A 26643-nucleotide genomic window follows, 5' to 3' on the forward strand; every position below is an offset into this window, starting at 1 on the left:
CTGTGATGAGCGTCATTTGACGGTCCCCTGCCTCAGCATCCATGGCCTTCCAGGCATCTTCTGCATTCCCAGCATCCTCACATCCAAGCTCAATTATTCGCCCAGTCGCCCATTGGTGACGTTTTTCCTGCCTCGGTATCCTCGGAATCCTTGTTATCCTCAATATTGGCATCCATGGTGGAGCCCAGACGCCCATTTATGGCGTTTTCCCGCTGTGATGAGCATCACTTGACCGTTCAATTCCTCGGCGTCTTTGTGGTTCGTTGCATCCAAACCCATTAACGCCCTCGACACCCATTGCGGGGGGGTGTCACAGAGGAATGTTAAATTGACTGGATTAGTCCCCCCACCCCCCCCTTCTTTATTCCCCGTGCAATGATGAACGGGATTAGACGACCTACATTCTGTTTTGTCAGCACGCTTGTGATTTCTTTAAGTGCCCGTCCTGCGGTCCCTCCGTGTTTACGTTGCTGCACATTCGTTGAGAGGGAGTTAAATTTAGCACGCGGGTCCCTATGCACATGACATTGATTGACAGCCGGCGGCAGCCCGTGATGTTTTTTTTTTTTTTTTTTTTTTGCACAAGGCGTCGCCCTTGGAGAAGTTTTGATGTTTGCCTTTGTGTGCCTCCCGCACATCCAGTTTGACGTCTCCGACAGCGCGTTCGGGATAGACGAGCGCACACGCAATATCAGACCCGTTGATTGGTCCCAGCGCTTGTACGGCTTTACCCTTCCTTGTTTTTCCTTTTTGACAAATGTCTATTTACATAAGGAGTGCAGACCCCGCCCCCCCACCCCCTTCATTCTACTTTCAAATTAGTCTTCTGGGTCGGAAAAATCCAACAACGTGGGTTACGGCGAGGTCGGGACGGTTCAGAGATGCATGGAAGTTATCACTTTAATGGCTTCCGTTCTGCTCAGCCTCCATGTTGGATGTCATGTGCGGCAACGCACAGGCCCGCCTAGCAACAATAACAACAACAACAACAAGCCAAGATATGAGGATAGGGATAGCCGATAGAGATCACCCCGTGTGATGTCATCATGATATCGGAATATTACTACTATTTTATGGCAATAATCATAATATTACAAGAAGAACACCTACCAGAAGAAAGCTGAAATATTTGAATATTTAAAAAAAAAAAAAACGCTGTAATTTTGCAAGCAAGAAATCCATGGAAACACTGCAGAAAGAGGTGCAGAATCTGGAAGATCTAGAAAGCTTTCTGTGCGGGTTATGGTGTGTAGATGTGCATAATAATTATTATGAGCATAATAGGTTCCCTTCAAGATTTTTTCAAGTGGTAATATTATTGTATTATATTGTATTTTTTATTATATTATATTATATTATATTTTGTATTATATTATATTTTGTATCACATTATATTTTATTTTATATTATATTATTATTAACAAACAAAAAACAAAGTTGTAATATTCGGAAAATTAGCTTGGGGGAAAATTGTAAAATTGTCATAAGTCATATAATTACATAATTATAGTGGTAATATTATTATATTATATTGTGTTATATTATATTTTGTATTATATTATATTATATTTTGTATTATATTATATTATATTTTATATTATATTATATTATATTATATTTTGTATTATATTTTATATTATATTATTATTAACAAACAAAAAACAAAGTTGTAATATTAGGAAAATTAGCTTGGGGAAAATTGTAAAATTGTCATAAGTCATAAAATTACATAATTATAGTGGTAATATTATTATTATATTGTTTTATATTGTATTTTGTATTATATTATATTTTGTATTATATTATATTTTGTATTACATTTTATTTTATTTTATATTGTATTATTATTAACAAACAAAAAACAAAGTTAGAATATTCGGAAAATTAGCTTGGGGAAAATTGTAAAATTGGCATAAGTCATAAAATTACATAATTATAGTGGTTATATTATATTGTATTTTGTATTATATTATATTTTGTATTATTATATTTTGTATTATATTATATTTTATTTTAGATTATATTTTATTTTATATTATATTATTATTAACAAACAAAAAACAAAGTTATAATATTCGGAAAATTAGCTTGGGGAAAATTGTAAAATTGGCATAAGTCATAAAATTACATAATTATAGTGGTTATATTATATTGTATTTTGTATTATATTATATTTTGTATTATTATATTTTGTATTATATTATATTTTATTTTATATTATATTTTATTTTATATTATATTATTATTAACAAACAAAAAACAAAGTTGTAATATTCAAAAAATTAGCTTGGGGGAAATTTGTAAAATTGTCATAAATCATAAAATTACCTGACATGCAGTAGTAGTAAAATGAAAGCGCTGTAATTTTACGAGAATAAAGTCAAAATATAAAAGTTTTATTCCAACACGAGGAGTGACAATTTTACAGGAATAAACTGGTAAAATGAAAAAAATATATATGAATTGTGACAAAATACAATTGAGTTGGAGAAAAAGATATAATATTACAGCACTAAAGTCAACTAGTGAGTTTGAGCTTTTCTTCTCGTCACTCACATGCAAACCGGTTTTGGCTGCGCCTGTGAGTCAGCAGTCAGGGCTGACAGAGAGTCTGACTCTCAACATGAGTGCGGCGTGGACGTCACGGCGGCATAACGGATGTCGACCAGGGAGCGATCCTTCTCTTTTGAACGCACGACCGCATGTTTTTTATTCGTGCGCTAACGACCTTTGCCCCATCGCGTTGTCGCCGTCACAGTATCAACTTCCTGTCCATCACGCTCAGGTGTCCTCAGGTAATAAATCCATCCTGTTAGAACGACCCGCCGTGCCCTTGCGGTGTTAAACACCACATTGGAGTCTCCTCCTGATGAATATCCCCTCAGCGCTTGGCCGGCAGCCCTCCACGTCTCCACCGTATCGATCCTTCCGTAGGAGCTTTACGCTCGCACCTCTTTAGCCTGCTAGCACTTCCTGTCTTCTTCATAACGCTTCTTACCGCTAGCCAACATCATCTAGTGTTGCTTTTTTATATAGTACTGCATGTACTAGATGTATTTCTACTGTAAACGCTCACAAAATATACTATAAGGATATTCAGTATTGTAGTATTTTTGTATTGAATATTAGATATTTTTTGTAGTTTATTTTTTTGTAGGTTTTAAGATTTGTAGCAAAGCCTGTTTTGTTATATAAAATATATAATTTCTAAATAAAAAATAAGTTGGTCAGGATGAACTTTTTAAAACATTTCCAATAAATTGACTTTAAAGACGCGTAGCGAAGCCTGCTTTTTTGGGAGGTATTCACAAGTAAAGCATCATGATATCAGCATCTTTAAAAGGAACACATGGTTCAAGTCTATATTATATCAGTACTGGAATTAGGTTGACCTCCGTGTGAACGCCTTCCTTCCTTCCTTCCTTCCTTCCTTCCTACCTTCTCTAGGAAGGTAGAGAGAGAAGACGTGAAGGAAGTGAAGCGTAAAAAGGACGACCAGCAGGGATGGAAAATCGAGGACGCGGATACGAAAGAAGCGTCAGACTGAAGAGAGTGCTGTCACTTCCTGATGGCAAACTTCAAGGTTTCATCTTTTTTACTCGCCGACGCTCCTGCCGTGTTTGCTAGCACCTCCTCGGAGAGGACGCACACTTCCACGGCAGCCGTAGCCAACATGCTACATTCAGTCACATTTAACATTTACCATTGTTACTCGTTCGTTAGCACATTATAGCCTTATAAATAGGGATGGCCGCCAAATGGGGATGGTCCCCAAATAGGGATAGTACCCAAATAGGGATGGTCCCAAAATAGGGATGGTCCCCAAATAGGGATGGACCCCAAATAGGGATGGACCCCAAATAGGGATGGTCCCCAAATGGGGATGGACCCCAAATGGGGATGGTCCCCAAATGGGGATGGACCCCAAATGAGGATGGTCCCCAAATGGGGATGGACCCCAAATGAGGATGGTCCCCAAATAGGGATGGACCCCAAATGGGGATGGTCCCCAAATGGGGATGGTCCCAAAATAGGGATGGACCCCAAATAGGGATGGACCCCGAATAGGGATGGACCCCGAATGGGGATGGACCCCGAATGGGGATGGACCCCGAATGGGGATGGTCCCAAAATAGGGATGGTCCCCTAATAGGGATGGTCCGCAAATGGGGATGGTCCCCAACTGTGGATGGTGCCCAACTGGGGATGGTCCCCAAATAGGGATGGTCCCCAAATAGGGATGGACCCCAAAATAAAGATGGACCCCAAAATAGGGATGGACCCTAAATAGGGATGTACCCCAAATAAGGATAGTCGCTAAATAGGGATGGACACCAAATAGGGATGGTCCCCAAAATAGGGATGGTCCCAAAATGGGGATTGACCACAAATGGGGATGGACCACAAATAGGGATGGACCACAAATAGGGATGGACACAAAATAGGGATGGTCCCCAAATAGGGATGGTCCCCAAATAGGGATGGTCCCCAAATAGGGAGAGTCACAAAATAGGGAGAGTCACAAAATAGGGATGGACCCCAAATAGGGATGGTACCCAAATAGGGATGGTCTCAAATAGGGATGGTCCCCAAATAGGGATGCCAACCAGCGTAGCTTGTGAAAGTTGGCATCTATTGGTCAAACAACAACGTGCACAGTGGTTTGAGCCCCTGCTCACGTCTTGCACCACGCAGGCGTGTGTGTGTGTGTGTGCATGTGTGCGTGTGCATGTGCACACATTGTGCAAACATGTTGTCTCCTGGGAGCACAATGCAGTAGCTGTCAGTCAGCAGCTGCCGATAAATATTTATAGACAGCGTGTCATTCAGGTTCACTGCCGCCTTTTTGGTTTAGTTTTTTTTTTTTTTTTGTGTGTGTGCAAACATTCCATCCCGCCTGGTGTTCTTCATCCTCCATCCTCTGCCTCCCAGCTGACCGGAGCAGAGAGCTAATGTGGCTAATGTGACGTCACGGCGAGCTACGCCTCGTGGCGCCCTGGTGAAGACGCTTTGTGTTTGCCTGCACCCTATGACCCATGCTGGTTTTGTGCTAATGATGTGATCTCCTGGTCTTTGTGGTTAATAACGTTCCTTAGCAACCCCCCCCCCCCATGTTCCCCACATCCCAACCCCCCCATGTTCCTCAATTAGAGCACCAGCACAGCCTGGCTTTGTTTTACTTAGTTTTCCTTACTTACGTCTTAAAGGGCCACTAACATGCGCTCCTTCCTGATGGACAGGATGCCGCCTCTGACCCGCCCTGAGCTTGATGAGCCCGCCCCCTTGGACACGCCCATCACTACACATCTAAAAAAAAAAAAATTGTAAAGGTTATTTATCAGAAACTCAACTGAGATTAGAGTTATTACTATTATTATTTAATGCTGCTGTTATTATTTATTGTTGCTAAAATTGTAGTCCTGAAATTATTTGGTTTCATTTTTTTGAAATATTTTTCAAATTATTATTTTACATATTTACATTTACCATCGTTACTCGTTCGTTAGCACATTATAGCCTCATGAATAGGGATGGCCCCCAAATAGGGATGGACACCAAATAGGGATGGTCCCAAAATAGGGATGGTCCCCAAATAGGGATGGTCCCCAAAATAGGGATGGACCCCAAAATAGGGATGGTCCCCAAAATAGGGATGGTCCCTAAATAGGGATGGGCCCCAAATAGGGATGGTCCCCAAATAGGGATGATCCCAAAAAAGGGATGGACCCCAAAAAAGGGATGGACCCCAAAAAAGGGATGGTCCCCAAAAAAGGGATGGACCCCAAAAAAGGGATGGACCCCAAAATAGGGATGGTCCCAAAATAGGGATGGGCCCCAAATAGGGATGGTCCCCAAAATAGGGATGGACCCCAAAATAGGGATGGTCCCCAAATAGGGATGGTCCCCAAATAGGGATGGTACTGTACTGTACAAGCCACCACATCACTGAGGACAGCTTTGTTGACAATTATGATTATTAAATTAGAAAGATTCTTCTAAATTCTTCTACCTAGGTGGCTAACCTAGCATGATTTCGCTGTAAAAATGTGAGTGCAATGTTAGCTCATAAAGCTATGCTAACATTGCAATACAGGATTACCGGGCACGGATAGCAATAAATAGCGAAGTGCTCGACCCTTGCTAATCTCGTTTTAACGATGATGATGTCACAGCTAGCTTGATGGCGAGGACAGCGTTAGCAGTGCAGTTAGCAGTTCCTACCAGTGAAGATGTCAGCAGGTCATGAACGCTCACGTCCTTCCTGACAAACGGCCTCAACATGACTCGTTGGGCACGACAACACCCGCCCCCACCGCCCCCGAATCTCCCGTATGTCCTCTCAGTGTGCCGCTGCTGACCCAGTAGCGCTGCAGATGATATTTATCGCCTCACGCAGTTTGTGCTGCCGGAGATTTACGGTGGCCGTGCTCTTCCTTTCGCCGCGTTATGGCGCCAACGACGGCAGCGGGAGGAAGGACGTACGTGGGTGAAAATGTAAATCGTAAATCTGTCACCGTCACGAAGGCGTGTCCTCAACATGTGGTGTATGATCTGCAGTGACGGGGCCAATTATAGCAGGCAAGATAATAACAATAACAATAATATAAATATATCAAAGCATAACTTACGGTATATTACATCATAAAAAATGGACCTAAAAGAAGCCAATATCTATTTTAAAAAATAATGAAAAAATTGAAAAATACAAATAATTATAGGGATGGTCCCCAAATAGGAATGGTCCCCAAATAGGGATGGACCCCAAATAGGGATGGTCCCCAAATAGGAATGGTCCCCAAATAGGGATGGACCCCAAATAGGGATGGTCCCCAAATGGGGATGGACCCAAAACAGGGATGGTCCCCAAATGGGGATGGTCCCCAAATGGGGATGGTCCCCAAATAGGGATGGACCCCAAATAGGAATGGTCCTCAAATGGGGATGGTCCCCAAATAGGGATGGACCCCAAATGGGGATGGACCCCAAAATCGGGATGACCCCAAAATCGGGATGGACCCCAAATAGGGATGGACCCCAAATAGGGATGGACCCCAAATGGGGATGACCCCAAATAGGGATGGACCCCAAATAGGGATGGTCCCCAAATAGGAATGGTCCCCAATTAGGGATGGACCCCAAATAGGGATGGACCCCAAAATAGGGATGGACCTCAAATAGGGATGGTCCCCAAATAGGAATGTCCCCCAAATAGGGATGGACCTGCTACATGCTACAATGATTCGTAATGCTGTTTCATGTTTAAGACCGTTTTGGGGGTTCAGGGACCCCCAAAGTGTTAAAGTGTTGTTCTTTCTAGTCACGTCTGTGCCGAAGGGAGGGGAAGCGTTCGTGTTTAAGAGCAAGCAGCAACAGTGAACCGTTTTAGGGTCCATGGTTAGTGATCAAAGCTTGTAATCAACCATTTGGGGGTTTAGGGACCCCCTCTTATGAAATTGTCGGTTATCATTAAGAATCTGAAAGGAATGACCGCACTCTGTTTTTTCTGTGATTCGACTATGTTGCAAGTCTTTCCGTTCACGCCTTTGCTGATGGGAGGGGGGAAGTGTTCCAAACAGGGGCCCCCCGAGCACGGCGAGTGCACGGCTGAAATCAGTTCAACCTTTTAGAAGTCGGGGCTTTGGTCCAGCAGCTGATGATTTCCTGTGATCCTCCAAATGCGTCGCCTCCTCTCCTCCATCCTTCACGGGCACATGCGAACTTAATTCCTCTCACATCCATCATTAACGAGAAGCGGGGCGGCGCCTTTGTGAGTTACCCTTCCTGTGTTCTCTTGTTCATGTCCTCCAGTTAATTCCAGCCCTAATTAAGTACCTTTGAAAAGGAATCTGTGTGATAATTACCACAAGGAGGTGGAACGGAAGCAATCACTCTCTGCAAAATTTATTCCCCACCACAGGGATGTTTCTTCTAAAAAAAAAACATTAAAAAATGGACCTAAAAGAAGCCAATATCTATTTTAAAAAATAAATAATGAAAAAATGGAAAAATACAAATAATTATAGGGATGGTCCCAAAATAGGGATGGACCCCAAAATAGGGATGGACCCCAAATAGGGATGGACCCAAAAATAGGGATGGACCCAAAAATAGGGATTGGACCCAAAAATAGGGATGGACCCCAAAATAGGGATGGACCCCAAAATAGGGATGGACCCCAAAATAGGGATGGTCCCCAAATAGGGATGGACCCCAAAATAGGGATGGACCCCAAAATAGGGATGGACCCCAAAATAGGGATTGGACCCCAAAATAGGGATGGACCCCAAAATAGGGATGGTCCCCAAAATAGGGATGGACCCCAAAATAGGGATGGTCCCAAAATAGGAATGTACCCCAAAATAGGGATGGTCCCCAAATAGGGATGTACCCCAAAATAGGGATGGTCCCCAAATAGGGATGGACCCCAAATAGGGATGGGATTTTTCCTTTTTTTCTTTTTTTTTGTCCCAAGAATCACCTTCAGTGTTCTTTATAGATGCGGCGACACGGTTCTGTATCTGCACAATATAGAATCATTCGAATAAAAAAATGTAAAAATAAATTACTGAAAAGTAAAATTAGAGCCATAAGCAATAAATCGGGTGAAACCTGGAGAGTGTCGTTAAAAAAAAAAGAAAGGCTGCATTGGCGGAAAAGACGTTTAAAGTGTCAGGTTACAGCACATTAAGCATATATCGTAATTTGCTTCTTATTGCACTTTTATTTTAAAGTTTCTAGCTGTTCATCCCGTTTAAAGAGGCAGCGCCGCCTGGAAAAGAAAGATTTATGCAGTATTATTAAAAAAAAAAAGAAACTTAAATTAAATTATCTTTATTCCCATAATATTTGAACTTTATTTTCATGTATTGGAACTTTTTTCCAAACTTAATTTTATTTAAATTTCTCATCACATTTCCATGTTTTTTTTCTGTAACATGTCAACATTGTACTTGGAAAATTTTTATATTTTATAAATTATATTTATTATTGTATTTATTATTATATTTATATATATTTTTTATATTTTTCCCTCTTATTACTACATTCTTGCCAAATTGTGACTTGTTGTTCGATAGTATTTTGACTATTGAATATTAATATTAATTAATTAGCATTAATTAATATAAATTAATATAAATTAATTATAAATATAATTTAATATAAATTATTATTAATATTTTGACTTCACCCTTACAAAACTATAGCAGTGTTTTTCATTTATGTTGATTTTTTTATAATTTTCCAACAATTTCGGCTTTTTTTTGGTAGATTTTCCTGTGGTAAGTTTAACTTTATTCCCAGAATATTTTGATTTATGCAGTATTCTTTAAAAAAAAGAAACAAGTGAAAAATCTGAATTATCAATACAATGTTGGATTACCAGACCTTCATTAAAATTTGATGATTTTTCACTTTGCCTACGCCCTACCCCTCGAGAAAATATAACAGAAATAATTCAAGTCAATATATTCGTGCGCAATCACGCTAGCAAGCAAACGGCATCATTGCCTCCTTGGGGGAGGTAACCGGAAGAAGGAACGAGTACCACGTTACTTCCAACTTTGACTGCCATTCCCCTCCGTTTTTAGTTTTAGTTTTGGGAGTGGTTCCCCCGCAATGATTCATTCATACCAGCCCCATCCATCATGGCGGCGCGACACGCTGACGCTGTCTTAATGAACGACATCCAGGAGGGGGCGTCGACGCTGCCGCTTCCTGTTCTGTCCCGCACCGTAAATCACCCTGATCAATTGATCGGCCTGAATTAGCTAATGCACCCGGGGGCGTCCCAGTCGACGCCTTACATAAACATAAAACACTCGATGTGTGGGGGGGGGGCGAGCATAATCGTACGGCCGAGGGAGGGAACGTTGACGGATGGCGTCCAGAGTTTCATGGTCTGAGAAATCTTTTTGGCGGCGCATCATCATTCCTGAAGAAAAATAGCAGGACGCGGCGTGAGGGGAAAAATGTGGAAGCAGGAAACAGGAAGCTCATCACAGCAAACGCCCAAACATCAGCTCATCTCACTGCAGTGTCGCCGCATGCTGCAGTCCGTAAACACGCGTGCGGCCTCATTGCGGCTCCTGATGCTGCGTCATCGCCGGGTAAACGCGCTAACACGCTTGTTTTGCAACGTTGGTCGGATAGTGTTGTGATGGGGGGGGACGTCGAACTTTCAAAAAATATAACCAAATAAATAAATTAATTAATTTTTCTCTCAAAATATTGACAGAAAATTGTTGCAAACTAATGAGAAAAAGTCGCAATTGTACGAGAATAATGCCCTGATTGTTATGAGAAAAATTATTTTACTAGCATAACATTAAAATATTAAAGGGAAAATAATGTAAGTAGTCACGTTACAAAACAACAAAATGAGTAAAGTTCATTTTTGGAAAATTAAGTTGTGAAACAGCTATGAGAATGGGGTCAAAATATAATAATGATAATAATAATATTTATATAGCATAGAACATAATGTCATAATAATAATAATACATTTTATTTGTATGGTGCTTATAATAATGACATAAATAATGTCAGAAAAAATAAAATAATGTCAGAAAGTTGGCATAGTTAGGCAAAAAATAATAATAATAATAATAATAATAATAATAATAATAATAATTTGGAATATGAGAACCAAAACTAGTAAGTTATAATTTTTTGGAAAGTTAGGTTATGAAAAATTCCAATATTGCCAGAATAAAGTCAAAATATTAAGAGAAATAATAAATAGTTATGAATAATAAATGATAATAAATGATAATAAATGATAATAAATAATGGAAATTTTGGGATGTCCGATATAAAAACCGATATGCCGATATTGTCCCTCAATTTCCCATCCCGATATCAGCCGATACCAATCCCGATGTGTGTACCATGACATATCTCCTGTGGTGGAAGGAAGACATATGCGATATGTACGCCATTTTTTAAATATCGGTTGTCATGATCAGGAAAAAAAATCAGATAACAACCGATATTACATTTTTGTGCTGATATCGGGTCGTTAATTATTAGATATCCCTATTAAAAATGTATGTTAATGAAGTGGAAATATTATGAGACAAAAGTCATAATATTATGAGAACAAAAATATTGACGGACATTTTTAAAATTTAAAACAAAATGGCGCAAAGTGCAAAATTCATCAGTAATAATGCAAAAATAAAGTCAAAATATAATATATAATAATGTAATAAGGAGCGCCACATAGCGCCACCAGGTATGGCGTCTCACGGCGGCAACCCGTCATCCTTATCGGTGCCGTCCTGGACGTCCTCCAGAGCGCATCCACGTTTGAAGCTTGTTTGCGGAGGCGAGCGTTCTTTGTGCGCTTTCCAATAAAGTGCTCGCTCAGTCGAGGTTTGAGGCGTCCCGCAGGAAAGGAGAAACTGAAAATATCATCCTTTGTTGCTTCTTTTCCGAGACGCAACCCAGATCACAGAGGAAGAGCGACTACCTGCGGGGACTCTTTCATCTTTTTTGCAACTTTTACACAACTAGACTTTTTTTTTTTTTTTATTCAGCAGCGGGCCGCAAATCAGCTACAGCCTCATAAGCTCTGCCTGGCAACAAGCGACCAACAAGATTTCTGCTGCACGGTACCTGCTCTCAAAATTACGGCTGGTGATTTTTCAACAATTTTCCAACAATTTTAATTTTGCTCTTGTAAATTATTATTATTACCATAATATTTGAAGTTTATTTTCATGTATTGGAACTTTTTCCCGGAACTTAATTTTATTTAAATTTCTCATCACATTACCATGTTTTTCTGTAACATGTCAACATTGTACTTTTATATAAAAAATTTTATATTTTTATATATTTTTATATATTTTTATATATTTTTATATATTTGTATATATTTTTATATAATTTTATATTTTATAATTTATATTTATTATTGTATTTATTATTATATTTATATATTTTTTTATATTTTTTCCCTCTTATTACTACATTCTTGCCAAATTGTGACTTTTTGTTTGATAGTATTTTGACTAATATTAATATTTTGACTTCACCCTCACAAAACTATAGCATTTTTTTTTCATTTATGTTGATTTTTTTTATAATTTTCCAACAATTTCAGCGTTTTTTTGGTAGATTTTCTTGTGGGAAGTTTAACTTTATTCCCAGAATATTTTGACTTTATTGTTGTCACATTATCATTTATTCCCAACTTAACTTTATTTGTTATTTCTATTAAAAGATAACATAATTATGCTACTAAAATGTTGATTATATTATATTATTATATTATATTATTATATAATTGTAGATTATATTATGTTATTCTGACTTTTTTTCTTGCTTTTTTCCTCTTAATATTTTGACTTTATTTTATTTTATTTTTGCTGTTTAGTTATTAAATTATATTTATAGGCTGTGCCACACCAAAAAATCCACAGACCATAAATGGCCCCCGGGCCGCACTTTGGCCACCCCCCGATCTAACAACTCAAAATTTGAGAGGAGAGCTGCGGCTTTTATGAGTGGGTATGATTGTGTCCATGTAGATCCTCCATCGTGTTGCATTATTAGTTTCCTTGTTATTTTGCTGTCTGTTGCTCGGGGGCAGATTGTTTGCATGTTTTATTCATATTTCTGCTAAAAGATGATTTTTTTTTTTTTTTGCGGTGGCCTGGCGGTGTGGAGCGTGCGGGTGTGAAACTTGTGAGTTTTAGAGTATATTTAAGGCCGCTTCTGTTGGTGTACGTTTGATTCCTTAGCAGCGTGAGAGGAAAACCAGAGAGAAATTCCCGCTATTTCTAGGATCATTATTCTGATGTGTCTTTTTCACTAACGAGGGAATGTTTTGGGAGCAAATGAAGTCGGCTTCTGTAAGATGATTCATTTTGAAAGAGGGGGGGGTGGGGGTGGGGGGTGCAATTCCTGCGGCGTGCCTGCCCGCTCTGCCCGGCAATTTGTCGGCGCTGATGTGTTTGTGCGTGTGCCTAATAAAGTGAGTGCCATGAAAGCGACCACACAACATCGGTCGGCGCTCCTCCATAAATTGCAGCTTTGCCCGCGTTCCTTCCTAACATCCCGCTTCCACCGGGCTGTGAGGTCTATTATGGGATGTCACCGGGTCTTGATTGCTATTTGCCGCCTTTGGATTGAGACACTCGGCATTGTGGGTAAACAGATTGACTGTCAATCAGCTGCTGTTGACTTCATGTGCTCTCCCTGGCCCTGCCGTCTTGGAAGAGATATCGGGAATTTTTTTTTTCTCCTTGACCACCTAATGGAGACGTTTTCTCTCCTCGCCCGCGCACCTTGAGGATGTTTTCGGAATTGGGCTAACCGGATTTTCCACGGACAACAGAAACACAAACGCGGTCTTAAAAAGGTTTTAAATATGTTCTCACACCAATTTTCCCTTCCTCTTAACGGCGGGAAGGATAAGGAAAAATGCTGTTCTTTCTTTTGGGAATGAATCCACTCATTTGCTCGCTTATTTGCCCAAATTTTTTACGCACGCGTCTGCATTTCATTTCATGGATTCTCATTCCTTTTATTAAGATTTGTCCGAGAACTAAGCAAGACCTGGCATGGTAATGACTTTTTTTACGAGGATTCCTCGTTTATGCCGGTTAATTGGTTTCAGACCGGTACTTGATATGTAAATCTTGTGAAATATAATAAATATAACTCTTTACTTAAATCGAATGACGTAAATTGAATAAATTTATAGTTTAAAAGCATAGAAAACCTGTTTACGGCCTAAATACACAAAATTATTAGAGATCTCTAGACATGAAATAACACCCCTATAGTCATCTTTATACTTCTATTAGCCAATATGGTCGATATAGCTGATATATCTAAATATCGGAGTTGAGTTGTAGTTTATTACGGCCAAAACAGTCGCTCATGCTGGGGGTCACTGTGTCTGGTACGAGAACAAGTCTGGTGATTTTGTGTCTACTGACACCTAGTGACCGATATAGAACGCTACATATCTTTGAATGTGTCGTCTGAATGGTGATCAAATGATGGCGATGACTAACCTCGAATTTCTAACCCTCCGGAAAACGAGGGGCGGTCTTGTATTCAGCCCCAATATGCCCCAAACTGAAACGTACCTGTAAAACCGTCTTGTCTTGTCCCAGGTCCGGTGGCTGTGATCAGCGGCGAGGAAGACTCGGCCAGCCCTCTCCACCACGTCAACCACGGGATCATAACGCCCTGCACGCTGGACGCGGGGCCGGACGCCGTCGTCATTGGGATGACTCGGATCCCGGTGGTGGAGAACCCGCAGTATTTCCGACACGGACACAACTGCAACAAGCCGGCCACTCGTGAGTACATCGGCGATGTCTTTCCTAAAATCCCGTTTTGTCCAACGGCTGGAGCATCACTCCTGAAAGGCAACGGAAAAATCTTTGATAGAATGATCATTTCATCGCAGCAATGGGTAAACACCAATACAGAGAGCATCATCGTAATAGCATTCTGACTTGATTCACTCCAGTTTTAGCCACGTGTGACTAGACCGTTCCCAAAGTACACTAACTGAAGAACCAAACCATGTCCAGTTGAGAAAAGCTGGGACAAAGTGAACTCTAAAGCAAAATCTTCATAACAGCGTTCACACGTGAACTGAATTCACTCTGGTTTGAATCAAACTGAACCTGTCACATGTGAACACACTTTTCCCAAAGTATGCTAACTGAAGAACCAAACCATTGTCCAGTCGTGGTCCTAAAACGGTATAAAGTCGATTTTTTTAAAGCAAGGATGAAGGTAAAGACCAATACTGAGTGCATCATCGCAATAGCATTCTGACTTGATTCACTACAGTTTTAGCCAAGCTAAATCTGTCACATGTTGCTAGACCTTTCCCAAAGTACGCTAACTGAAGAACCAAAGCAATGTCCAGTCGTAGAAAACGATCATGTCTTCCTAAAACCGCATAAAGTCGATGTTAAAAACAAAGATGGAGGTAAAGACCAATACAGAGTGCATATTCGTAATAGCATTCTGACTTGATTCACTCCAGTTTTAGCCACGTGTTGCTAGACCTTTTCCAAAGTATGCTAACTGAAGAACCAAACCAATGTCCAGTCGTGGAAAACGATCATGACTTCCTAAAACCGCATAAAGTCTACGTTTAAAGCAAGGACGGAGGTAAAGACCAATACGGAGTGCATCATCGTAATAGCATTCTGACTTGATTCACTCCAGTTTTAGCCAAGCTAAATCTGTCACATGTTGCTTGACCGTTCCCAAAGTACGCTAACAGAAGATCCAAAGCAATGTCCAGTCGTAGAAAACGATCATGTCTTCCTAAAACCGCATAAAGTCAATGTTAAAAACAAGGACGGAGGTAAAGAATGCAGAATGCCGAAATGCAGAATGCAATCATCGTAATAGCATTCTGACTTGATTCACTCCAGTTTTAGCCAAGCTAAATCTGTCACATGTTGCTTGACCGTTCCCAAAGTACGCTAACAGAAGATCCAAAGCAATGTCCAGTCGTGGAAAACGATCATGTCTTCCTAAAACCGTATAAAGTCGACGTTTAATGCAAGGACGGAGGTAAAGACCAATACAGAGAGCATCATCATAATAGCATTCTGATTTGATTCACTCCAGTTTTAGCTAAGCTAAACCTGTGACGTGTTGCTACATCGTTCCCAAAGTACGCTAACAGAAGATCCAAAGCGATGTCCAGTCGTGGAAAACGACCATTTCTACCTAAAAGAGTTCAAAGTTTTATTTTATTTTTTATTTTATTGTTTATAGCAAGGTCAAAGGTAAAGAAGCATCAAAGCGGTTTCTCAAAGTCCCTTAGTGCCCCCCCCATTGTAATTTGCTGCTTCACAATGAGACACGCCGGGAGCCTGCAGGGCCTCTCTCTATATTGTCATATCATTTATTCTACAGAACAATGCAGTCGCTGGCTAGCATCTGGCGGCACGGCTTCGTATACAATCAACTCAGTCACATGACCCAAACGCTTAATCAGCCACAATCACCGCAAACCCCCCCTCCCCGTCGATGATCCCAATCAAAGCCGCGTGTTTTTGTTTACGTCTCTTGGCCGGCTCCCAGAACGGTCGTGGGTCCGGGGCTATACAATGAGTCGGCGGGCGGGACTGAAGGAGAAGGCGAAGGAAAATCCCATTTAGAGGTGATAAATAAATGAAGGCTCTTATGTATTATGAATGGCATGAATTGTTAATAACCGCTCGTCGGGTCTGATTTATAACATCTCATGCTGCGCACGCACGCGTCTGATCGCCGGCTAATGAATAAATGACACTCGGGCTCTGGTTGAAACTTCCGAGGATGCCAGGATTCCGTTTCGGAGCGTCCGTCGACGGAGCGGTCGGGGGTTATGAGCGCTGTTACAAGGTCGTAATGGCCGCCGCTTTGATTCTATTGGTTGGGAAAACAAAATGGCTCCCGACTGTTTCTGCCTGGGCTGAATATGAATGTGTTGCTTACCCTCAGGACGCACACCTCGGGAAAGAAGTGTGTGTGTGTGTGTGTGTGTGTGTGTGTGTGTGTGTGTGTTTGCCAGCCAGTGTCAACCTGTGAATGAGTGCAGATGTGGGCGGACTGCTAGTGCCGCTTATTTTCGTCGTCTTCCGCGGCGCCGTGACTGCAAGCCCCCCGGAGGTCCTCTGGGGCCCCGGATTGTGGGGTGTCATGGGGTCCCCCGTCCTATTGTCCGCCATAGCGCTTTACAGGGCTCCAAATACAGTAGAGCTGCATTATTGATGGCTGGCCAGTGATCCATAATGTATTCATTCATTTAGTTGAAAGCCTCGTATGTGAGGGAATAGGCTGCTGCCAGTTTTTACACACACACACACACACACACACACACACACACACACACACAAGCTCAGCGCTGTCCATAAGTAATGTGACGGTCAAGTCCACCATCTCCACCAGCAACAACACAAAACGCAAGAACAGCCCTGCCTGACACTCAATATATATACTGTACATACACCATATATATTTATATATATATATATATTTTTTTTTCCTCCCCCACCCACAAATGTTTTATTCATAAGGATTCCATCTTCCAGTCCGTCAGCCCCGAATGAATGTATTCATATTTTTGCATCAGTTAAATATCGCCGCCAAACAAGACGGCTTTCGGCGGCGGCCCTCCGCAAGCTAGCATGTATTATTATCAAGTATTATTTTCAAGGAGGGGGGGTGATAAATAAATAACCAGAAGTGTCACATAATTTGCAGTGAAACTCTTGATGAACCCGGAACCTGCACATATGCATCACTAGAGGGCGATGTTATGTCTTACCCGCCATCTTGTCCTTTCGGTCGCGTCGAAAGTAGCTAGTAGATGCTAATGTAATAGCATGTAGCTGAGGCTAATGAGTCGTGTGAAAAAGCTTTACCTTGAAATATTTTTTACTGAGCGGTCTTCAGTGGCTTGAGTAATTTTACTTTATTTGCCTTTTTTTCGTTTTCATGATCTCTCCTAATATTTTAGTTATATTTTAGTTTTATTTAACCATTTCTGTTGTATTTTTATTTTCCAACTATTTCAACATTATTGTTGTAATTCTGACTTTTGTCTGACTTTTCTGAATATTTAGTCTTCATCCTCATTGGACAAAAATTATAACTTTGTGTCTTTTACGGTTTTAAAAACACATTTTCTTTAATATTTCAACATTATGCAATATACTATACTCAAATTATGTTATTTTTCCTTGTAGTATTACCATGTCATTCTTGTAAAGTTATGACTTTTTAACATGATATTGCAATTTTTTTCTTACGATTTTTTGACTTTCATTCATTCATAGCATGTAGCGCTAGCTCCACTTTATAGCTGCTGAATTGCTAAAATGCTAACAAAAGACACAAAAGCTTTACCTTGAAATATTTTTATTGACCGGTCTTCAGTGGCTTGAGTAATTTTACTTTATTTGACTTTTTTTTTTTTTTTCCTGATCTTTCCGAATATTTTAGTTATATTTTAGTTGTTTTTTTTTAACCATTTCTGTTGTATTTTTATTTTCCAACTATTTTAACATTATCGGTGTAATTCTGACTTTTTTAGGATGTCATTCTTGTAAAGTTACGACTTTTTAACAAGATATTGCAATTTTTTTCTTATGATTTTGGACTTTCATTCATTCATAGCATGTAGCATTAGCTCCACTTTATAGCTGCTGAACTGCTAAAATGCTAACAAAAGACACAAAAGCTTTACCTTGAAACATTTTTATTGACCGGTCTTGAGTAATTTTACTTTATTTGACTTTTCTTTCTTTTTCCCAGATAAAAAAAGTTGCTAAAAGCAAGCATAGCATGAGTTGCTATGCTAGGAATAGTTGGATAAATGACAACAATCTGGAAGTCAGTGGTGTGAGTAATGTTTGGAGTAAACCAGCGAGGAGGCGTGACTGATTAGGATGTTCCTTCAGAATTTATTTATTTTTTTTTTTGGCCTTCACTTTTTTGTTTTAATCCGCCGGCTTTCCATAAAAGGCCAATCCTGTAGCGGCATTAGCGAGATAAAGGCAGAAAGGCAAAGGACAATTCTTTAGCCTAATGACAGATCGCTATCTTGGGCGGATGCGCTGTCTCACAGCAAGTGGCTTTGTTTTATCGCTCAGATTGCTTTTTTAATTACGGATTTGTTACATCCCAGCGGCCAAAGTGACACAATGGCTTCTTCAGATGAAGAGGAGCGCGTTAGCTAGCTAGGCTTAGTAGAGATGTTATTAGCCGCCGCTAGGACACGCCCACTTTGTCTCCTCTGCTTTAACGAAGTTCTAATGAAATGTTCATTGGCTGCTGACATTTAAGTAAGAATGCAGTGATTTAAAGTCTTACAGATTCCATATTATAGTATTTTTCACCGGTTTAAAGTACTAGGTTGACTATAGCTTTAATGCTAATAGCGCTATTGTGTACTTGATCCACTTTGTACATGCACACTGTAACTCTTATCCGAGCTAATGGTTGCAGTGTATCACACGCAACGCTAACATGGAGCATAGCTATGTGACGCTAAAGTTACGCTATGTGATGCTAACATGCTAAGACGCCAGGTTAGCCTGCAATCAAACGATCAAACTCACAGCTCCCATGTTTGACAGATGGCTGGAAGGGCTTTTTTAGATGTGTAGCGAAGCCTGCTTTTTACATGCACATTGTAACTCTTATCCGAGCTAATGGTTGCAGTGTATTACATGCAATGCTAGCTAACATGGAGCATAGCTATGTGATGCTAACGTTACGCTATGTGATGCTAACATGCTAACACGCCAGGTTAGCCTGCAATCAAACGATCAAACTCACAGCTCACATGTTTGACAGATGGCTGGAAGGGCTTTTTTTAGATGTGTAGCGAAGCCTGCTTTTTTTTTTTTTTTACAAAATGGTCGGTGTATTCAGGGGGTGGGTCATCTAGCTTGGGGTGGAATTTCAAAAGCCACCTAGCCAAAAAAAAAAGTACCGGTCATTTCCAGACTGTATCTATAAGAAAATCATATAATGTACGTATGTCAAATTGGTATTTGAAACAATATAAAATAAGTCACATAATAAGAATGAAAACTTTATTGCCAATTGACACATGGCTACGTTTACGATCGGTCAACGTTTCAACAGACAAACGTGATTACGAATGAATGAAGGATCCTAAATATCAATATTTTGATTTTGAGACGGGATTCTGGTATTCCAGCCGGTATTTGGAAGTATCAGTATTTCGGTATCGATCTGCACTTCTCTCAAAAGTGGAGCAAACAAGCGAGGGAGATGGTGGATTTTCCTCACGTCGGACCCTCATAAACGGGCGCCGGGGACACATCGCTTTTTAGAACATCATTAAAAAGTCACTTTTGCGTAATGGGGCACTTTTAATGTGCTACAACTTGACACTTCCAGGTACAAACTACATTAAAAAAAATATTTATTCAAAAAGTCCAAAGTTTAAATACACCAGCTTCTTTTTTGGAGCATACGAGCCATTCCGACGAGAAACAACATGGCCGTTCATATCATCGTAAATATTTCACATTAAGCATCATTTCTTTGGCTTCAATGAGGACATACAGCCAAAGACGACCTCATTAGCTCTGCCATAAATATTCTATATAATTAATCAGAATTGACTCCAAACTCCTACAAATCATTCGCTATTCTCTAGCGAGTCTAGACTTTACACCAAATGCACAACAAACCCGCTCCCTGGTGTTTAAGTACTTACTTGGCCGTACTTATTGCTAATATTTTAATCCGGCTGTAAGACAGAGCTCAGCGACTGAGCTGCTGGAAGTTACACGTCAGCGGATCCTCGCGTGTTCGCCATTCAGCACTCACAACTTGCCCATTTTTGGTAAAAAAAAAAAAAAAAAAAACTAATATTAGCGCTTGTTGCGCTCGTCTGTGACTGTTCATCGGTTCTATATGTAATCATGCAGTACTAATGAGTAGTTGTACAGTGAAGATGGTAGGCTTGAAATACGTACAACCGCCGGGAAAAGAGGTTAAGTCTACACTGGGGGTAAAATATTAATAATCAATCTTTTTTTCTCAATGCTATTACAATTACAGTAAATTATTATTATATATATTTTTTATTCTCTAAAAATGTCAGTTTTCCTGATTAGAATATGAATTTTCTCTCCTAATATTTTAGTTATATTTTAGTTTTTTTTTTACAGAGGGCGATGTTGTCTTACCCGCCATCTTGTCCTTTCGGTCATGTCGAAAGTAGCTAGCAAATGCTAATGTAATAGCATGTAGCTGAGGCTAATGAGTCGTGTGAAAAGCTTAACCTTGAAATATTTTTACTGAGCGGTCTTCAGTGGCTTGAGTAATTTTACTTTATTTTTTTTACTTTTCTTTCTTTTTCCTGATCTCTCCTAATATTTTAGTTATATTTTAGTTTTTTTTTTAACCATTTCTGTTGTATTTTTTTTTTCCAACTATTTCAACATTATTGTTGTAATTCTGACTTTTGTCTGACTTTTTTGGATATTTAGACTTCATTCTAATATTTCAACATTATGCAATATACTATACTAAAATGATATTTTTCCTTGTAATATTACCATGTAATTCTTATAAAGTTACGACTTTTTAACATGATATTGCAGTTTTTTTCTTAAGATTTTTGACCTTCATTCATTCATAGCATGTAGCGCTAGCTCCACTTTATAAGTGCTGAACTGCTAAAATGCTAACAAAAGAGTTTTTTGGGGGGGTCAAATGCTAGATTTTTTGATATCATCGCTTTTTTTCCGACTTCCCGGAGATGTAAAAATGATATTATAAAAGGTGAAGATACTTTCAAAGCAAAAAATATAGTAGCAGGTTAGCCTGTTAGCAGCTAAATGCACGTCTCTGGTTATTTTATATTACGATTATAATAATATTACTATTATATATAATATTACGATTATTACCTGACATTTTCGGTCAGTGAATTGATGAGCTTTGCTGAATTTTCATGAACTTTTGTTTTTGTGTCTCGTTTTCACAAGCGTTGGCCTAACTCTGCTGTGAAAACGGCTTCTAGCATCTTTTGGAAATGGAAATAAGAATGAATCCCAGCCTTCACCAACATGAAACACTTGTCCTTGCAAATACCTTCCCTGACCTGAAGATGACTACAATGCGCCGTGCACACACACACACACACACACACACACACACACATACATAGTGACATTGTGAGGCAAAGCAACGCTACACACACTCTGGGGAAACGGGGTGAGTGGTTGCCAAACAAAGCAGCACAAACAAAGTCGGCACAGAAACAGAACAAAGCTCTTCCTGTCCGACCCGACTGAGTAAAATCTTTTCCTGGGAGGACAGCCTTGTCTTTTCAGGTGAACCTGAGAGCAGCGTCAGGATTCATCTCTGCTAGCCCGGGAAAGTGAAGGCTAACCTAGGAACAAACAGTTACTGAGCTACATTGACGCACGGCAGGGACAGACGGACGCATAAATAAGAGAAACTGGCATTGGAATGTTGCAAGTAGAAAGTAACGAGCTAATAAACTGGATGTTCACAAGTAAAACACGAACAAAACTAGCATGTAGCAGAATACGTAGTGGCTAATAACTAACATGAAAACATTCAGAAAGCTAATGGCTAATAACTAGCACAAAAACAGGAAGAAAACTAATGGCTAATAACTAGCATGAAAACAGTCAAAAAGTGAATAGCTAAAAACTAGCATTAAAACAGAAAGCTAATAGCAAGCATAAAACAGTCAGAAAGCTAATAGCCAATAACTAGCATGAAAACAGTCAAAGTGAATAGCTAATATCTAGCATTAAAACAGAAAGCTAATAACTAGCATGAAAACAGTCAGAAAGCTCATAGCTAATAACTAGCGTGAAAACAGTCAGAAAGCTCATAGCTAATAACTAGCGTGAAAACAGTCAGAAAGCTAATAGCCAATAACTAGCATGAAAACAGTCAGAAGGCTAATAGCCAATAACTAGCATGAAAACAGTCAGAAGGCTAATAGCCAATAACTAGCATGAAAACAGTCAGAAAGTCAATAGCCAATAACTAGCATGAAAACAGTCAGAAAGTGAATAGCTAATAACTAGCATTAAAACAGAAAGCTAATAACTAGCATTAAAAAACAGTCCGGAAGCTGATATTTACTAACTAGCATGAAACTTCAATAGCTAATGACTAGCATTAAAACAGAAAGCTAATAACTAGCATAAAAACAGTCAGAACGTCAATAGCTAATAACAAGCATTAAAACAGAAAGCTAATAACTAGCATGAAAACAGTCAAAGTGAATAGCTAATAACTAGCATTAAAACAGAAAGCTAATAACTAGCATTAAAAAACAGTCGGGAAGCTGATAGTTACTAACTAGCATGAAAACAGAAAGCTAATAACTAGCATTAAAAAACGGTCGGGAAGCTGACAGTTACTAACTAGCATGAAAACAGTCAGAACGTCAATAGCTAATAACAAGCATTAAAACAGAAAGCTAATAACTAGCATTAAAAAACAGTCGGGAAGCTGATAGTTACTAACTAGCATGAAACGTCAATAGCTAATAACAAACATTAAAACAGAAAGCTAATAACTAGCATTAAAAAACAGTCAGGAAGCTGATAGTTACTAACTAGCATGAAAACAGTCAGAAAGCCAAACTGCTGATGTTTCGAGTAAAACGTAAAATACTTGTAGGCAAACACTTTGTTGGGCTAACAAGCTAGCATTGTTGGTCTTCCTCTATGGTGTCAAACAGGAAATGGGGAGCGCTAATAGATGACGCCCTGATTTTAGTCTTCAACAGACGTAACAAGCAGCAATTTAGTCTCAGTCTCATCCGGCGTACTTTTTTTTTTAACTAACAATTTAAGACAATTGAGCAAAGCCGGCATGGTCGTTTTTTTGTAAATAGCGCTAAGCATCGCCATCAGCAGCCATCCACGGTGGCAGCGAGGACGTGGCGAGTCGGCCGCATGATTGATTCAAAGGCACAGAATGTTCTTTAAAAAGAGCGAAAGCTGCTGTCTGCCGCGTCACTCACGTCCTTTCAGGCCCCCGTTCAAGCCCATTTGACAGCGGCGCCGCTTGGCTCCCGCCTGGAATGAAAGTTAAATAAAGTTGAAATGGCTTTGAAGAGTTGCCAGATCCAGTGGCTGGAAACTGTTCCGCTGGAAGGAAGGGAAGTGACACCGGGGGTTCCGCCGCCTGATGGAGAGCCCATTTAGCCGCTCAGACATGACGGGATGGCTAGTTAGCACGCTCTGCGATAATGAACTCTTCCAAGCGACTCGGCCAAAACGTGTCACGACTCGCTAACGTTTTTTATGCGCTTGGATAAGTTGGGAACATGAATGCTTTTTTTGGGTCTTTTCATCGCAAAAGATCAGCCTTTTTATGGCTTTTATGTCGGGGATGATGATTTCTATTGGCATATTCGCTATTCGCTTCCATCTCGCCATGGCGTATGGCGGGTCCTCATCAAGTCGTGATGTGAGGATCGATACTGAATACTCATGCTCAAATCAAAATATAACACTTCAGTAAATATAGAAATGTGTATAATATTTTAATAGTTTAGGTTTAAATAGAATTTGCTGTCTATTTGTTACTATTGAGATTGATGGAACCTTGGTTAGCGTCATTACGGTCTGGCTCTAACCAAATAAATGTTCATTTATTCATTTTCTACCGTTTTTTCCTCACGAGGGTCGCAGGGGTGCTGGAGCCTATCCCAGCCATCTTTGGGCAAGAGGTACACCCTGGACTGGTGGCCAGCCAATCACAGGGCACATATAGACAAACAACCATTCACACTCACATTCATACCTATGGACAATTTGGAGTCGCTAATTAACCTAGCATGTTTTTGGAATGTGGGAGGAAACCGGAGAACCCGGAGAAAAACCCACGCATGCACGGGGAGAACATGCAAACTCCACACAGAGATGGCCGAGGGTGGAATTGAACTCCTAGCTGTGAGGTCTGCTCGCTAACCACTAGACCGCCGTACCGCCCCAAATAAATGTTTTCGCTACTTAAAAAAAGCAAACCCAATTAACCACTTCTAGAAAGACGCCACCTTCCTGTTTTGCCATGACTTATTTCGAGAATTCACCCAAGATAGAAATGACTTCCGCTTCCGGTTGCCATTTTGTTGGCAAGCTATGCTAAAGATTGGTTAAGATCACAGTCGGACTATGACGCTAGCACGCGACAAGAAAGTATGTGCGTAAACCGAGGTAACATTTTGCGGTAAATTGTCAACATGAACTGAAAAACATGCTAACCAGGGCGTACACTAACCGAGGTATAATTAACCTTTCTGCTTCTCGTGACGTCTGTGCCACTTGTTTTTTTTTTTTTAATGCGTCCTTTACCGACGACAAGAATAAACGACATCATGAAAAACCTGCGTGGGACAATTTTTTAAATTTTTTTTTATCCGACTTTGACCCCCAACAATTGGAAGCCGCAAAACAGAAATAAAAGAGTCGGGCAGCAAATGTCTGCCTGCTTTATTGGCGGCATTGGGACGCCACAAGGGGACGTTTTATAATGAGACACCGCCTTGTAAAATCACCTCTTCCGGAAAAAGCTTTGCCACCAGCAACACCGACATGAGAAACAGGAGCTCCTTAAAAACTGCACAGCCCTCTTCTTCTATAGAGGATCTTTGACAAATGTTTTTGCAGTCGGTCTTTAAAAGCAGTACTGTGGCGCTCCTCTTGTATAATATGGAGGATCTTTGACTAGCGTTGCTGACACAGGTCTTTAACTCAGCAGAGTGCTCCTGTCACACATTGAGGATCTTTGACTAGTGTATCTGCAATTAGTGCTTTAATAGAAGAATATTCTTGTCATATAGAGGATCTTTGACTAGTGTATTTGCAATTAGTGCTTTAATAGAAGAATATTCTTGTTTTATAGAGGATCTATGGCTAGCCTGTTTGCAATCAGTGCTTGAACTAGAAGAACATTCCTGTCATATAGAGGATCTTTGACTAGTGTATTTGCAATTAGTGCTTTAATAGAAGAACATTCTTGTTTTATAGAGGATCTTTGGCTAGCCTGTTTGCAATCAGTGCTTGAACTAGAAGAACATTCCTGTCATATAGAAGATCTTTGACTAGTGTATTTGCAATTAGTGCGTTGATAGAAGAACGTTCCTGTTATATAGAGGATCTTTGTGTAGCCTTTTTGCAATCAGTGCTTGAACTAGAAGAACATGGCTGTCAGAGGCTCTTTGACTAGCGTTTTTGCAAGTAGTGGTTAAACTAGAAGAAATGTTCCTGTCATATAGAGGATCTTTGACTATCGTTTTTGCAAGTAGTGGTTAAATTAGAAGAATGTTCCTGTTATATAGAGGATCTTTGACTAGCGTTTTTGTCGCAGGTCCTTAAATGAGCAGAGTGCTCCTGTCATATAGAAGATCTTTGACTTGCATTTTTGCAATTAGTGCTTAAACTAGAACATTCCTGTCATATAGAGGATCTTTGACTAGCATTTTTGCATTTAGTGCTTTAATAGAAGAATGTTCCTGTCATATAGAGGATCTTTGACAAGCGTTTTTGCTGCAGGTCCTTAAATGAGCAGAGTGCTCCTGTCATATAGAAGATCTTTGATTTACATTTTTGCAATTGGTGCTTAAACTAGAAGAACATTCCTGTCATATAGAGGATCTTTGACTAGCGTTTTTGCAATTAGTGGTCAAATTAGAGGAACGTTCCTGTTGTATAGTGGATCTTTGACAAGGGTTTTGCCGCAGGTCCTTAAATGAGCATAGTGCTCCTGTCATATAGAAGATCTTTGATTTGCATTTTTGCAATTGGTGCTTAAACTAGAAGAACATTCTTGTCATATAGAGGATCTTTGACAAGCATTTTTGCATTTAGTGCTTTAATAGAAGAATGTTCCTGTCATATAGAGGATCTTTGACAAGCGTTTTTGCCGCAGATCCTTAAATGAGCAGAGTGCTCCTGTCATATAGAAGATCTTTGATTTGCATTTTTGCAATTGGTGCTTAAACTAGAAGAACATTCCTGTCATATAGAGGATCTTTGACTAGCGTTTTTGCAATTAGTGCTTAAACTAGAACAACACTCCTGTCATATAGAGGATCTTTGACTAGCGTTTTTGCAATTAGTG

General features: G+C 39.8%; 1 protein-coding gene across 3 annotated transcripts in view; it reads left to right on the forward strand.

The window, feature by feature from the left end:
• Window positions 1-26643, forward strand: part of ntrk3b (neurotrophic tyrosine kinase, receptor, type 3b) — a 244882-nt gene that overhangs the window by 176030 nt on the left and 42209 nt on the right. For all 3 annotated transcript variants that reach the window (XM_058078820.1, XM_058078822.1, XM_058078821.1), the window contains one exon: window positions 14133-14321. In XM_058078820.1, the coding sequence (XP_057934803.1) occupies window positions 14133-14321 (189 nt within the window). The remainder of the gene's footprint in view (window positions 1-14132; window positions 14322-26643) is intronic.

The sequence above is a fragment of the Doryrhamphus excisus genome, chromosome 7 (assembly GCF_030265055.1).
Source record: "Doryrhamphus excisus isolate RoL2022-K1 chromosome 7, RoL_Dexc_1.0, whole genome shotgun sequence".
NCBI lineage: Eukaryota > Metazoa > Chordata > Actinopteri > Syngnathiformes > Syngnathidae > Doryrhamphus > Doryrhamphus excisus.